The sequence below is a fragment of the Leucopleurus acutus genome (genome assembly GCF_964270905.1).
Source record: "Leucopleurus acutus genome assembly, chromosome: 11".
NCBI classification, from domain to species: Eukaryota; Metazoa; Chordata; class Mammalia; order Artiodactyla; family Delphinidae; genus Leucopleurus; species Leucopleurus acutus.
Window position 1 is genome coordinate 99,240,463 of NC_139152.1, and position 15,967 is coordinate 99,256,429.

General features: G+C 54.5%; 1 protein-coding gene across 3 annotated transcripts in view; it reads right to left on the minus strand.

Moving 5' to 3' along the window:
- The window catches only part of PHF21B (PHD finger protein 21B), a gene marked incomplete at both ends in the record, with an annotated part of 92,113 nt that overhangs the window by 18,751 nt on the left and 57,395 nt on the right, over positions 1-15,967 (minus strand). For 2 of the 3 annotated variants that reach the window (XM_082850988.1, XM_082850989.1), the window contains 3 exons: positions 209-349; positions 2,667-3,017; positions 5,070-5,162. In XM_082850988.1, the coding sequence (XP_082707114.1) occupies positions 209-349; positions 2,667-3,017; positions 5,070-5,162 (585 nt within the window). Of the gene's footprint in view, positions 1-208; positions 485-2,666; positions 3,018-5,069; positions 5,163-15,967 lie in introns of all 3 variants that reach the window. The other variant, XM_082850987.1, reaches the window with a different exon arrangement.

Genomic DNA, 15,967 nt, shown 5'->3' on the forward strand with positions numbered 1-15,967 from the left:
CTACGGCTGGTGCTAACCACTGCCCCACGCTGCCACTCAGCCAGCAAATCCCGGACACACAACAGCTGAGACCTCAGCTCACTGGGCCAGTGCTGCCTGGAGCTCCCACGGCCCAGGGCAGCTGTGCTCTGGGCTTGTCGGGGTGAGGCCCGTCCCCACTCCCTGGGCAGCCGTGTCCTACCGCGGCCCCCAGACCACAGCCACCCACCTCGGGGTTCTCCTGGCTCGGGGGCCGGTCTTCCTTCTTCTTTTTGGTGGCCTGAGCTCCCTGAGATGGCTCCTCTGTGGGCGGCCGCGACTCCGCCGTGCTCTCGGGCTGCGTCTGCACTTGAGGCTGAATGATGATGACCTGGGGACGGGGCAGAGGGGTGAGGGGGGAACGGGAGGGCCCAGGGAGGGCAGGCCCACAGAGCCCAGGGCCAGGTGTGTCCGCCCCAGACGGGCACGGGGCCTCGAACGGCGGTATCACAGAGGAACGAGGAGGCTTGCACCCACCTCTCCAGTCCACGGGGTGCCTGCACCCTAAGGAGAGTCTGCACGAGAAACGGTCCTGGTTTAGGAACCAGAAGGCCTGGGTCCAATCCTGTGCTACTGGCTCCCGGCTGTGTGGCCTCGGGGAGGTCACTTCACATCTCTGAGCCTCAGCTTCCTTATCAGTAACACCTTCGCAATACCTACTTCCAGTCAGGCTGTAAGATTCAGGCGGCAGGAACACTCAAGGCAGGTTGGTTTCTTTCTCCCCAGTTCACATGCAGGAAAACTGAGGCTGAGAGGGCTCAGACCTGCTCCCTGCCTGAGCTCATCAGGTTAGGTAGCAGAGGGGCTGGGACCCTTCCCGGGTCTGTCTGGCTGCCTGCCCTGCTCCCCCCTCCCCAGGCCACTGTTTCCGAGGTGCTCAAACCTGGCCTGGGGGTTCAGGCAGGTGGGAGAAAGGAGGTCCCGTTTTGCTCACTCTGAGGGGCCCTGCCAATCCTGGGGGGATGGAGAGGGGGAGGGGAGTCTAGACCCCACTCAGCATCAGGCAGAGCAGCCCCGATCCAGCGGTCCTCATGGGGTTCAGGGCTCATTGGTTGGGGTGAGGTGCCTGGAGCTGAGAAGTCTGAGATTGACTTCTGCTGCCCGGCCTCTCCCTAGGCCACAATCGCCTTCACCTGTGAATCATCTAGCTTATTTATTTTTTTGGACATTGAACTGGGAAAGAATCGTTATCTTTTTCATGGATCTAGGTGAAAGAATCTACCAGGAGCGGCCCTGGGTCTGGCCTCACCCAGGAGTGACTCGAACCGTTTTTCCCTCCTAAGAACACATAGTGACTTGTGAATTGTTTCCTCGGATACTTGCGGCAGACTTTTTGTTTTTTCTTTTTCTGTGACTTGTGAATTTGAAGCTCTTACACATGAAGAGAAAATGCATCCCGTTTTTCTGCTGGCTTAAGGGAAAGGACATTGTTCTTCTTTGTAACATAATTTTGAAATCCCAGAATTCTCTGGATGGAAAAAAATGCCCCCTTTTTATATCCATGGGAAGAAAACAGTAAGATCCCCCCAGAAAAAGGGGCAAAGAATACTCTCAGATGAGTCACATGGAAGGAGACAGGATTCTTGAAAAGTACAGGGAAACCTTCAAGTTCAATACTAACCAAAGGAATTCCGCTTTCAACGACCAGCATCTGGTCTGCATCAACTAAAGGAGCAAAAAGCATTTAAAAATGACAACACTGGATGCTAGTGAGGTTGCAGTGAAACAAGCACACTCAACCAACAAACGTCTGCTAAGCTCCCCCTCTGGACCAGGTACCATCCTGGGGTGCACGTTTCCTCACTGGAACTTGCCATCCGACCCTGGCTGGCGATAACTCTTTAGGCTTGGAGAATCCTTGGGGATACTGTCCATAAGTGGGAGAGCTCAAAAACATACCCAGAAATGTACTGAGTGCAATAACATACGGCTGCAGGAAAGTGGCTGACACTAGGGCTGGGAAATAGGGGACACGGGCCATAAGCAAGAGAGGGGCAGCCTGGTGGACCCTGAATTGGAAACAGAGGAAAAGAGACCAAAGAGAGGAAATGGAACCTCCTATGCAGCCCCAAACACCTCACACAATCATCAAGGAGCTCAGACGGGAACAGGAAGAGGATCTTAGTTTTAGTTTTAAATCTTGGCAACAAATCATAGATATTCCGTTCAGGCACCCGGGGTCCAAAAAGTCCTTGACTATCTCCCTCCATTGGCAGAGACTCTTCCAGTGGTCCACTTGGCCACACGTTTTATTAATTAATTATTCCAACAAGTGAAGTAATTCATCCATCGACCAATCATTCTTTTCCTACTGGTATTAATTCATTCAGCCACACAGTCTTTTGTTCACATATTCATTCCCTTGTACCCCCATTATTCCCACGCCAATTCATTCATTCATCCACACCCTCATTCACACACCATTCATTCTACCACTGACTCATTCATTCATTTGTACACGCCCCCCCCACCCCCCATTTATGCACTGATTCATTCACTTATTGTTCATTCCCACGCTGTTCATTCAGTCCTCTGTTCCCACTCCATCCATTCCTTTGACCATCTAATCGTTCCGCCATCCGGTCATTCATTCTGCCCGGGCCCCCTTCACCTGACCCCTTGGGGAGCCTGCCCACGGGCGCCCTCACCTGGTTGTCGGCACTGATGAGGAGGGGCTGGACTTTGACGCTGTCGCTGACCACGGACACGGCGGTGCTGGGGGCCATGGCGGTGGCATTGCTGGGGGCGGTGGAGATGAGGGCGTAGGCCACCCCGGCACTGCTCAGAGGAGAGGTGACGGTGGCAGGCTCGGCGAGGGCACGGGGCTGGCTGCCGGGCGTTGGCACATGGCTCACGGTGTTGTTGGCAGTGGGGAGGGCTGGGCTGGGGTTCTTGATACTGACCACGGTGGCCTTCTGGAAGGTTGGGGGCTGCTTGGGTGGCCGGTCCCGGCCCGGGGTGACGGGGAGGCTGTCTGGAATCAAAGTCTTTGGCCTAACCTGGGGAGGGAGGGACAGTGGCACGGTCAGATAGACACACAGACGGGGTGATGACAGCCAGGGCAGATGACAGGGGCACAGACATGACCTGGTCAGGGACTCCCACGTTAGAGGTGAGGAGACGGCAGCGGAGAAACCATGGACCTGCCAAGGCTGCCCGGGTCCTGGGCGTGCACTGACTGGCCCGGGGGCTCTGGTCGCGGGTGTGTGCGTGTGTGTGTGTGTGTGTGTGTGTGTGCGCGCGTGCGCGCGCATATATTGGGGCAGAGGGAGAGGTGGCCCTTGGACTTTTACAGTTGAGGGGTGTACGTGGGAGTGAAAACTCCTAGGAAGACAGCACTGACCTTGAGCAGAAGCCTTTCCTTGGAGCCCCAGTCCTGACCCTCCCTTGCTCAAAAGCCTTCCGTAGCTCCCCACAGCCATTAAGTCACGGACAGGCAAAGCTCAGCTCCGTTACTCCACATCCAAGGCCCCCAGAAGGCCTCTGCTGACGTCTCCAGAGCTATGCCTGCTCCCACTTCTCCTTCCAGTGCCGCCAGGCCTGCGGTTCCGGTCTCCCCACTGCCACCTGCCTCCTTTTCTCACCCCCGTGTCCGCATGCTCCAGTATCCTTCTGGGGTGCTCGTCCCCTGAGGCCTGCCTCCACCTTGGACTACCAAGACTTCCTACCCTCGGAGCCCTGCTTCTAGCACCATCTCCTCCAGGAAGCCCTCCCTGACCCCCAGGCAGGCTATGAGCCTCCTCGAGGCTCCCATAGCCCCCGTGGATGCTTCTGACTCAGGCCAATCACTCGGGGTTCAAATCGTCTGGCTCCTTGTCTGTCCCCCTCCTGGAATCTGAGCCTCTGGGGGACAGGATCCTGTCTGATTCAGCACAGGTGGGCATTCAGCGAGGCTGCCACAAGGACCAGAGGGCCCAGGGCAGCCGCCGCTCACTGTCCTTGAGCTGGGGGCATCGGCCCAGGCCTGCGGCCCCAGGACAGGCAGGAGCCGTTGTCGCCTGTGCAGCCGGCAGCCCCTCGCAGCTCAGCAGCAGGTGCCCCACAAAGCTGCGTGCTGGGCGGTACCCAGCAGGCTTCTGCTCCAGACCAGGCCCGGCTACAAAGGCTTTGTGCCCCGATTCAGTCCTCACGGCCGCCAGGGAGGCACTGGCACCACCCTCTCTGCAGACGAGGAGACGCAGCCCAGGTGACTTGCCCAAAGTGCAGGGCCCAGCGGGGGACCCCGGCTGGAACCCAGGCCCAAGGCCTGGCGTCTGCACCGTCTCCTGAAATGCATCCTTTTGTCCAGAGCTTCTAACACTTTTTTGACTGTGACCCATATTCAAAGATCTCCATTAGGACTTCCCTGGTGGCGCAGTGGTTAAGAATTTGCCTGCTATGCAGGGGACACGGGTTCGAGCCCTGGACTGGGAAGACCCCACGTGCTGCGGAGCAACTAAGCCCGTGCACCACAACTACCGAGTCTGTGCTCTAGAGCCTGCGAGCCACAACTACTGAGCCCGCGAGCCACAACTACTGAGCCCACGTGCCACAACTACTGAGCCTGCATGCCTAGAGCCCGTGCTCTGCAACAAGAGAAGCCACCGCAACGAGAAGCCCGCGCACCGCAACGCAGAGTAGCTCCTGTTCATCACAACTAGAGAAAGCCCGCGTGCAGCAACGAAGACCCAGTGCAGCCAAAAATAATCAATCAATCAATAAATTTATATTAAAAAAATCTCCATTACGTCGTGATCCAGTCCAGAAACAAACTGTTCACAAAAAAATGCTTATGACGCGTCTTGGTATTTTCTGCTGTCTTCTAGTCCAGCCTAGTTTATTCCATTAAAAAAATATCCTGGTCATGACCCACTAAATTGATTTCTCAATTCCTCAGTGTGTGAAAAACTGGGTCTGGTCCCAACATCTCCTCTGAAGGGCAGGCAGAGGAGGCAGGAGAGGAAAGGGACTCCCACGACGTCACACCCAGCTCAGGGCTCACCTAAACCTCACTGCTGAGGGGCTGTGGACAGACAGACAGACAGCCCGGGGCCCACCCGCAGGCTGCTTACCTGAGGTAGCACTGCCGCTCCTTGCCCGGCCAACCTCTGCAAGGAGCTCACCTGAGGACCTGTGACAGGCACTGCAGTGATGGTTCCCAAAGCCTGGAAGACAAGAGGAGGGCGGCACTGAGACAGGACACGGCACCGGGACTCACGCGACCCCACCCGGCCGGCACCCGGCGACTCTCCCCAGCCTGGCGGCGCAGGGGTGCCTCGGAGACAGCGAACTCTGCTCTGCTCTCCTCTCTCTTAATGGTAAGCTTTTTTTTTTTTTTTCTTTTTTTTGGCGGTACGCGGGCCTCTCACTGTTGTGGCCTCTCCCGTCGCGGAGCCCAGGCTCCGGACGCGCAGGCTCAGCGGCCATGGCTCACGGGCCCAGCCGCTCCGCGGCATGTGGGATCCTCCCGGACCGGGGCACGAACCCGCGTCCCCTGCATCGGCAGGCGGACTCTCAACCACTGCGCCACCAGGGAAGCCCTATTGGTAAGCTTTTAAATCACAAAAGTAATATGTAACATGCAAGAAATTTTGGAAACCAGAAAAAGAAAGAGAATGGCATCCCCGGAACACTATCACTGTCTCACATTAGCTTCCTTTTAAGTACGTTTTCTCTATAGCTGTACATGGAATTCTGTAACCTGTTTGTTTGGTTTTTTTCATATTGATTCCCTGCAAACATTTTTTGTTATTTTATTTGACCTATGAACATACAAACATGCAAAGTGAAAAGGAGGGAGGAAGGGGCAGAAAGAAAATGAAGGAAGGAGAGAGTCTGAGAGACAGAGAAGAGGGAGAGAGAATAGAGCAGGAAAGACAGAGAAGGGAGAATAAGGAGTTTATTAGATTTATAAAAATCACCTTAAGCACACACAGCTCAATTTGCCTATAGTTGTGACCTCAATAATCCTGTCAAATTTCAGGACAGGTTATTTAGTAAACATGATGTATATCTTGACAAAATAAAGGAGGCTACTAATAAGAACCAGCGAAGGTTAATTAAGAAAAAAAATCATGCTAAACTTGGAGCTTCCTTCCTTCCCAGTTTCCTTGGACTTGTCTTTTCTCATTTCCCCAGAGTGGAATCCACTCTCATTTTACCCAAAGACACAGCACCACTCACACCAAACAGAATGTGATGTGTAACCTGTTTTTCTACTTGTACTTAAGGACACATGTAAAGTTTCCTGAAGTTGTTACAATCTCCATAAATCACCCTTTATTGGTTATAGAGTCTTTCATTCAGCAGACATCAATGCTATTTCCTCAGCCAATTCCATCCTCCTAGGAATTTGGGTTTTATTCCCATCCTTTTCTGATTAATAAACAGTGGTGCAATATACATCTCTATGGATAAAGCCATTTCCACGTCACAAAGTATTTCTGTAGCACAGGGTCTGAAAACAGGAATCAATGGGTAGGGATTTTATTTATTTAGTTAGTTAGTTATTTAGTCTGTATTGGGTCTTTGCTGCTGCACGCGGGCTTTTTTCTAGTTGCAGTGAGCGGGGGCTTCTCATTGCGGTGGCTTCTCTTGTTGCGGAGCACGGGCTCTGGGCGTGTGGGCCTCAGTAGTTGCAGCACGTGGGCTCAGTAGTTTCAGCTCACAGGCTCTAGGGTGCGCAGGCTTCAGTAGTTGTGGCACTTGGGCTCAGTAGTTGTGGCTCACGGGCTCTAGAGCACAGGCTTAGTAGTTGTGGCACATGGGCTTAGCTGCTCCGCAGCATGTGGGATCTTCCCAGACCAGGGATTGAACCCGTGTCCCCTGCACTGGCAGGCAGATTCTTAACCACTGCACCACCAGGGAAGTCCATCAATGGGTAGAAATTTTAAAAGGTAGGACTATTTTGGGCCCTTGATATATGTCCCCACTGTGCTAACTCAGGAGGGGCCATGACCAGGGCTCACCCCAACACACCCTCAAATCTCAGCCTCCGAGTCAGGGCTCTTTCCAATGCATGATGGGATGGCCACACCTGCAGCAGGGTGGATATTCAGGGTGTGGAGATGGGAGATGGCACACTCCCAGGGACTCCAGGCCCACACAAATACAGAGGATGTGTTTTGGGGTGCCCGTTTGCCTAAGGTCCCTTTTCTAGGAATCAACACTACCTACAGCTGATGAAGGGGAGGTTCCACATGGCCACGTTTGTACCCCTTGAGCCTGCCTGATGGGGAGAGGCATCTCTCACTTGGGGCCAGCCAAACCACCAGTGACCAGAGAGGTTCTCTCTTGAACTCAGAAGCCAAAATTCTTAACAAAGTGTCAGCAAGTCAACCCCAGCAATAATATGAAGGATAATACATCTTGAATAAGTTGAACTCATCCCAGGAATGCAAGGCTGCATCACCATGTGAAAATCAGTCAGAAAAAAATGATATGGTTATCTCAATGTATGCAGAGAAAGCACTGAACAAAATTCAACATCCATTCATGATAAAAAATTTCAGCAAACTAGGAAGAGAAAGTAACTTCTTAACCTGGTAAAAGGCATCTATAAAAAGTGAACAGCTACCATCATACTTAATGATGAATGTTTTTCCACAGAGATCAGGGATGAGGTAGGGATGTTCTCTTACCACTCCTGTTCCCATTGGACTAGAAGTCCTAGCCAGTGCAATAAGGTAAGAAAACGAAATAAAAGGCCTTCAGATTAGGAAGAAGAAATAAAACTGTCTGCAGATAGCAGTAGCAACTACGGAGAAAATCTGACAGAATGTACAAAAAAAGGTTGTTAGAACTAATAATTGAGCTTAGTGAGGTTGTAGGATACAAGTTCAACATACAAAAAGCAACTGTATTTCTATATACCAGCACGAACACTTAGAAATTTAAAAAATGTTTACCTGCCATTTGCAACAGCATCAAGAAATGAGGAATACTCAGGGATAAATATGACAATAGCTGTATAAGAGCTATACACTGAGAACTTTCAAACACTGATGAGAGAAATTTTAAAAATACCTGCATAAAGAGAAAGACATACCATAACCATGGATCAGAGGCCAGTATTATTAAGATGTAAATGCTCCCCAAATCGACCTATGGCTTCAATACAGCCTCCATCAAAATTCACCCCAAAAAGGGTAGAAAATGACAAGGTCCTTTTTAAATGCATGTGGAAATGCAAAGGACCCAGAATAGCCAAAACAACTTGAAACAAACAAAAAACAACATCAAACAAACAAAGCGAAGGACTTATATTTCCCAACTTTAAGACCTATTATAAAGCTACAGTAATCGAGACAGTGTGGTATAGGTGTTAGGTTATGCAAATAATAGATGAATGGAACTGAACAGAGTCCAAAAATAGACTCAAACATATATGGTCAATTGATTTTTCAGCAAAGGCTGCAAACTCCATTAACATGGTGGAGAAAGGACAATAGTTTCACAAATGGTGTTGGAACAAGTAGATACTCGTATGTTAAAAACAAACGAGACATAACTAATCCATACGTCTCACATATTTTTAAAAAACCCAAATGGATCAGAGACCTAAATGTAAAGCCTAAAACTGTAAATTTCTAGGAGAAAACACAGGAGAAAATCTTGGGGGCTGCGGGTTAGGCACAGTGTCTTGGATACAACACCAAAAGCACAATCCATGTAAGGACAAATTAATACACTAGACTTCGAAAAATTAAAAACTCCCGAGCTGGAGAGACAGTGTTAAAAGAATGAAAAAACGAGCCACAGACTGGGGAAAAAACATGTGCAAATTACCTATCTGATAAAAGACTTGTATCCAGAATGTATAAAAACAACTGTCAAACCCAATAACTGGAAAACAAACAACCCAATTAAAAACTGATTTGAACAGAACACATCACTAAAGAAGATATGCTGATGACAAATAAGCAAATGAAGAGATACTAAACATCATTCGTTAGAGAAATGCGAATTAAACCACAGTAAGACACCACCATGCACCCATTCAGACGGCTACAATAAAACAGCCTGACCGAGTCCAGGGCTGGTGAGGTGCACGCACTACTCTTGGGAACGTAAAGCAGTGCAATGGCACTGGAACAGTCCGACAGTTTCGTAGAAAGTGAAACATACATTTACTGCTATGGACTGAATGCTGATGTCCGTCCCCCCCGGAACGTGTATGTTGAAACGCTAATCCCCAGGGTGATGCTTTTGGAGACGGAGCCTCTGCGGGTGATCAGGTCATGAGGGTGGGGTCCTCACGATGGGATTAGTGTCTTCATGAGGACAAACCTAAGAGGGCTTGCTTCCCCTCTCTCTCTGCCACATGAGGACACAGCAAGGGGTCTGCCATGGTTTAAATGTTTGTGTCCCCCTAAAATTCGCTTGTTGGGATCCTAACTCTCAATGTGATGGTGTTAGAAGGCAGGGCCTTTGGGAGGTGCTTAAGCCAGGAGGGGGGAATCCTGATGATATGAATGGGACTCGTGCCTAGAGACTCTTTTTTTTTTAAATGTTGAGCCTTCTTTTAATTTATTTTTATTTTTGGCTGTGTTGGGTCTTCGTCTCTGTGCGAGGGCTTTCTCTAGTTGTGGCAAGCGGGGGCCACTCTTCATCGCGGTGCGCGGGCCTCTCACTGTCGTGGCCTCTCTTGTTGCGGAGCACAGGCTCCAGACGCGCAGGCTCCGTAGTTGTGGCCCACGGGCCCAGTTGCTCTGCGGCATGTGGGATCTTCCCAGACCAGGGCTCGGACCCGTGTCCCCTGCATTAGCAGGCAGATTCTCAACCACTGCGCCACCAGGGAAGCCCTGCAGAGACTCTTAGCCCCTTCCCCCAGGCAAGAATACACCAAGAAGTCTGCAGCCGGAAAGAGAGCCCTCATCTGACCATGCTGGCAACCCTGATCTCCAACTTCTGGCCTCCAGAACTGGGAGCAATAAACTTCTGTTTACAGTAATCACCCGGTCTGTGGTATTTTGTCATAGCAGCCCGAATGGGCAAAGACAGCATCCATCTGCAAATCAGGAAGAGGGTTTGCACCGCAAACCAAATCAGCCAGCACCTTGATCCTGGACCTCCCAGCTTCCAGAACTGTGAGAAATGAATGTCTGTTGTTGAAGCCCCGCCCCACCCCCAGTGGGTGGTATTTTGTTATAGCAGTCCCAGCTAAAACATTCTACCCCTAGGCGTTACCCAAGAGAAATGAAAGCACACGCCCACACAGAGGCTTGTTCCAGAGCAGTTCGCAGCACCTCTACTTGCGATCGCCCCAACTGGAAACAGGCCAGATGTTCATCAACAGGTCCACAAATGAACGAACTGTGGCAGATCCGCCCAATGGAATATGACTCAGAAATAAAAAAGGAATAAGCAATTGACACACACAACGGGGATGAATCTCAAAGTAATCTTGCTGAATGGAGCAGGACAAAAAAAAGGCCTGATTATTGTATGATGCCAGTTATATGAAATTCCAGAAAATGCAAACTCATCTAAAGGGATCAGAGGTTGTGTGGAGATGAGGGGATCGGAGGAAGGGATCAAAGACACAGGGAAATTTTTGAGGGTCAAGGGTGTGTTTACTATCTTGATTCCGGTGATGGTTTCACAGGTGTAGACCTATGTCAAACATCTTGCATACCCCTACCTCCCCCCTTGTAGCTCTCTGGCCCTGGAATGAGCGTCAGCCTTCTCCAAATGACACAGCAGAGCCCCACAACCCACAGAGCTGCTTCTCCGGATTATGATGGGGTGGCTCCTCCCTCCTCTGGAATTTTCCACCTGCCCTAAAGTGGGTGAAGCTCTGAGGCTCCCGTCCTTCCGGCCAGCTGCTTGCCTCTCTGCATGAAGCCAAATTATCCACATTTAACTGGAAAGTCCCTGTGGGCATTTGCTGGAACAGAGCTTCAAGGCAATGCAGCGAGCACCCAAACAGACGCGGTCACTTTAAGAGGAAGCGGCTTAATCCACAGCGCCGCTCCAGCCGCTCTCCAGCACCGCTTGGCGAGCCCTGCCCAATGCCCCGGCCCGCCTTCTGCAAAGGGATGCGCGTAGAAGGCTGCGCCCTCTCCCTCCCCTGGACCTGCGGTCTCATCGGCATCACAACCCCTGGGCCCCGGCCCAGACCTGGGCAGGTGAGAGGCAGGCACGAAGGGAGCACCATTTGACTGACAAGCTTCCAGACGACTCCATCAACCTGGGGACCACAGGATGAGAAGAAGCTGGCCTGTCCGTCCAGCAGGTTCTGTGATGAAAGGCCCACATGGGCACTTCACTCCATCAGTGAGCGGAGCTGTGTGGTCCCCTGGGTGCAGGGGGTCCTGCGCGGGTGACGGGTAGCCAGAAGATTCCAGGGCCCCGGGAACACAAGGGCAAATCCATGCCCAACACGTACAGGAGCCAGGGAACAGGCACAAAGCTGCTTTCCCTGGGGACTCCCTTCTGGCTAAGATGCCCAGTCAAGCCCTCCAGACGAGGGGTGTGTGCCGTCTGTGTGTTTTTCCAGTCCGTGTGTCTCTGCACGGAAAGGCGTGAGGGTTGCTGTGTGTCCGTTTCCGGGTGTGTTTTCGTACCAGCTACTCCATTCTCTGGCATCCACGTGGGCGCCCGTGTCCTGTGTGTTTCCGTATGGATTCTTCTCTGGGTACCTCTTTTACTCTGGTCCGTGTGTCTTGCGGATGCCACCGTCTGTGGTTCTAAGCCTTCATTGCAGGTCGGCGCTCAGTCCTCTCTCCTGACTTGGGACACGGGGGACATCTGTCCACACACCTTAGAAATTTGCAATCAGGGAGGGGGAGGGAGGGGACCACGAGAGGGAGGGGTGGGTGGAGGCTCCTGGGGGGCAGAGCCCCCGAGGTCAGAGTGGGTAGGGGGGAAGATAGGGGGAGCTTTACTTTGACCTTGTTCTCAAATACTCAGTTACCAAGAAAGAAACAGGACCCGCCATGGGGGAAATACCGAACGCCTGCGGGATGTTCACAGCACAAAGATGGTTCACTTGCCGACTCCATGAACTAAAATACTGCCTGACTCTAACCCGATGGCTGGCATTTATACTACTGCCAGGGACTCGGGGTGGCCGACGGCTCTTTAAGGAGCACCTTACCGTGTGTGGGGTGCCCTCTGTGCCACAGCAGCAGGAGGAACACGGAAGAACGGATGACTCCCTGGGTCAAAGGCCGAAGTCCCAGGCTTTGGGGAGGAGTTCGCTACAAAGAGGCTGCTGAGCAGGGTCCCTCCGCCGCCCCACTTCCGGGAACCGTGGGTTCCTTCCGGGAACACCGAAGCCCCCTTCCAGCCCCTGTCCATCCTGTGATCGCCGTCTATTTGCTTCTCTTCGCTCCAAGGCTCACCCCAGAGCGCGTTTTTCCACATCCTTATACACCTCTAATTAACAAGCCGAAGAGACATTTTATCTGGCAGGGCCTGGCCTTTCTGCTCCGTGTTGGAATTTATCGATACCAGCAGAAACAATCATCTCAGAGACTATTTCGCAAGCACCGGATAGCTTAGAGCCACACTTTTGTCGAGATAAACGAGCTCCTGGGCTTCCCCCGTGGCGCAGTGGTTGAGGGTCCGCCTGCCGATGCAGGGGACACGGGTTCGTGCCCCGGTCCGGGAAGATCCCACATGCCGCGGAGCGGCTGGGCCCGTGAGCCGTGGCCGCGGAGCCTGTGCTCCGCAGCGGGAGGGGCCGCAGCGGTGAGAGGCCCGCGTACCGCAAAAAAAAAAAACCAAAACAACAAAAAAAACGAGCTCCTTATAACTGCGGTTACAGCTCTAAGCATTTTAAGGGGGACAAAAAGGGGCATGAAAGTCAAAGATAACTTCACATTTTTCCTGCATCGGTGGAGTCCCTGGGGCAGCGTGGGAAACCCTGGAGAAGCTCGGTCGCGGCCGAGGCGGGGGGGAGGCGCCCAGGAGACAGGTGTCTGTATACGGGGTGGGGATGGACTGGGCTTGGGGCTGGGCTCGGGTTCTGGCTCTAACACCAGCCACGTGTGGCACCCTTGCTCTCTGTCCCCAGTCTCCTCGCCCACGACAGGAAGAGCTCCCGCTGCAGGGGCGGGAGGGGGCTAAAGGGATGGGCCTCAAGGATGGGCACAAAGCCCGGCGCGCGTCCGGCTCCGTGAGACCCGGGTGCGGAGGAAGCGGGCCAGACCCGGCTGCGCCCGGAAATGGGGCACTGAGTGGGTGCCTGGGAGGGACGCACAACCCTGGCGCCCCGGCAGGGACAGCCTCGGGGTCAGCCTGCCCAGGTGCCAGTCCTGGAGTGGCCCCTCTCCTGATGGGCCAACCTGGGGAAGCCCCCTCTGCTCGCCAGCTCCTACCTCCCCGTCTCTAACACGGGGCATACGTGCTCACCTCCCCCGCAACAACCGGAGTAAAGTACACGAACGTGAGGAAGCGTGAAGAAGTGAGAACAGGAAACGGGTGTCCCAGGCTTCCTGCTGTGCGCGGTTCAACAGCTCTCTCCCTCGTCAGGGGACAGACCCCGGAGCCAGCCTGCAGCCAGGGTTTTCCCTGTGTGGCTCAGGAAGGCGAACAGGGTGGTGAACAGGATGGGCAGTGCCCGGCCTCACAAAGGCTGCTCTCATCCCAGACCCCGACCCGATGGCTGGCTCAGAACTGGCCCTTCTCATCTCTGCCGCCCTGCTGGATGGCGGATCCTGGAGTCCAGCCCAGGTACCGGCCCGAGCAGGAGCTTGGTGAAGTGACTGATGGATGTGGTCAGAAAAGGAGGGCCGCGGACCCCCAGGGTCCAACTCCGGGACCCCGGCAGGAGATGCTCAGGGAACGGCTGAGGGCCAGGGGAGCAGGACTCCTTGAAACCTGCACACACGGTCACCCAGAGCCCCACTCCACGAGGCAAGCCTGCCCCCGACCCCCTGGGCTTGGCTCCAGTTCCTGCCCCCAGCAAGACCCCAGACCTCACAGAGCCCCCCTCCCAGCGGGACCCCTGGCGTGTGTGAATGGGTTTTGAAGTGGCCCTGTCCTGTCTATGTGAACGTGTTCCCAAAGCAGGCAGAAAGCCAGTCTTGGGGACCGGCCCATCTCCAGGACTGGACAGGACAACCCCACGCGGCACCCCGAGCCAGGGTCCACCCTGGCCTTCGTCTGCCACATCTCGGGCACCATCCATGAGCAGGCCTCCTGCCCGGGCTTTCCAGATGGGCCTGTTAAGCTGAGTCCAAGGGCCTTGCATGCTGGCAGCAGGGAGAGCGGCAGTCACAGCCCGCGGCACGAGAAGCGCCAGAGCCGCGCGGCCGGCTGTGTCTCCCACGCGCCCTGGCCCTGCGACACGCAGCAGGTCGGTGAACTCAGTCCTCTCTCCTGGTTGCAGTGGGATGGGGGCCACACTGAGCCCTGCCCCACGCTCCACGTGGCCTCATGGCCCCTCCCCCAGGCCACGTGGGCAGGGCTGAGAGGAGAGAGAGTTCCCCAAGCCTCACAGCTGGGGAGGCAGAGACGCAGGGCAATGCCCCACCTGGACGCCCTTTTCCAGAACTTTCTCCACTCACGGGACTCACAATTCAGGGCTGACGCCTGCTCTAACCCGGCCTGTCCCTGGACACACCATGCGTCTTCTCCTGACCCTGAACCCAACCTCCGACCCTGACCAGCTGCATGCCCTGGGGGGCTGTTCCCTAGCCTCTCCGTCCCTCAGTTTCCACAGCTGTCAACCACACACAACCTCACGCCAACCTCTGAGGATGGCTGACAGCGTGAACTGTCGCAGCGGGCGGGAGAGCACGAGGCAGACCAAGCCCAGCCCTGGGCCAAACACAGGCCACACGCAGCCCCTCCGGACGCTCGGAGCGAGCACCCATCCCCAAGCCTGACCCTTAAGGGGCTCAGAGTTCATCACTGGAGCGGTGGTCCCCGAGGAACGACGCTAACCACACAGGGACGAACGTTTCTACAGCACACGCTCCTCTGTCTCCTCGTCTGACCTGGGTGGCCGGGATCCAGCCAGCAGCGTGGACACAGAGCAGGAGTCCCCCGGGAGCCTGGCTCCCGGCAGGAGGAGGAATGCCCGTGTCCTGAGCGTCCTGTATCCGGGCACAGTGCCCGTGACCTCGATGAACCTCTTCTGGGAGGCTGGTGTCCCACAGTGGGCCCTGGGGTCAGGTCAGGGCAGCTGGGGCCCCGGACGCTCGCCGTCAGGTCTGCGGGCCTTCAAGGACGGTAGGGGCCGCTTCTCCAGCCCCTCCGCCGTCTGGGAAAGTGTGTGCTGAGCTGACCAGAGAGGGGCCCCTGCTCTCCACACCCACGAGGCTCCTGCCTCTGTCCGGCTGGGTGAGGAAAGTGGGGCAGTAGCCCCAGACGTCCAGGAACCACGCCGGGCGCCGCAGGAGAAGGCGGCCTGCTTCCCGCCCTGCGCCCACTGAGCGACTGGGCAGCTTGTCGAGCTGCAATTTTCCTCGTATCTTTATGGAATCACTCTGATGTGGGGCAAAGATAACAACGAAGCTGCGACATCCGCAAGTATTAATATAACGTAAGCACCACTTTCACTGTCGTGTGAAACCAGTTTATTATTCTCAGATGAAATCCGACTGCCGCCTTTATCACTGTCGGGAACTGAGACGTTCCCTGTGCTGCGGGCCCCAGCTCCTCGGCCCCATGCCTGCTCTCCGCCTCCACTGGCCCCGAGCTCGTCCACGTGGGACCTTCAGAGGCCTCTGGGGGTTCACGTGAAAACCCAGGGAAAGGCACGTCTGCCTCTGCTGCCCCATGTCTCCTCCCGGCCCACGCCTGTGTCCACAGCTGGGACCCAGCACATACCCGGGTGGGGACCAACCAACTTGCACTTGAATTTCACTCCCCTGTTGGCCTGGGTCACACCAAGCACCCCTGTCCTCACCTCCGAAGCAAGAGGATCGAGAACCGCTTTCCCAGGACTTCCCTGGTGGTCCAGTGGTTAGGGCACCATGCTCCCAATGCAGGGGGCCCAGGTTCGATCCTTGGTCAC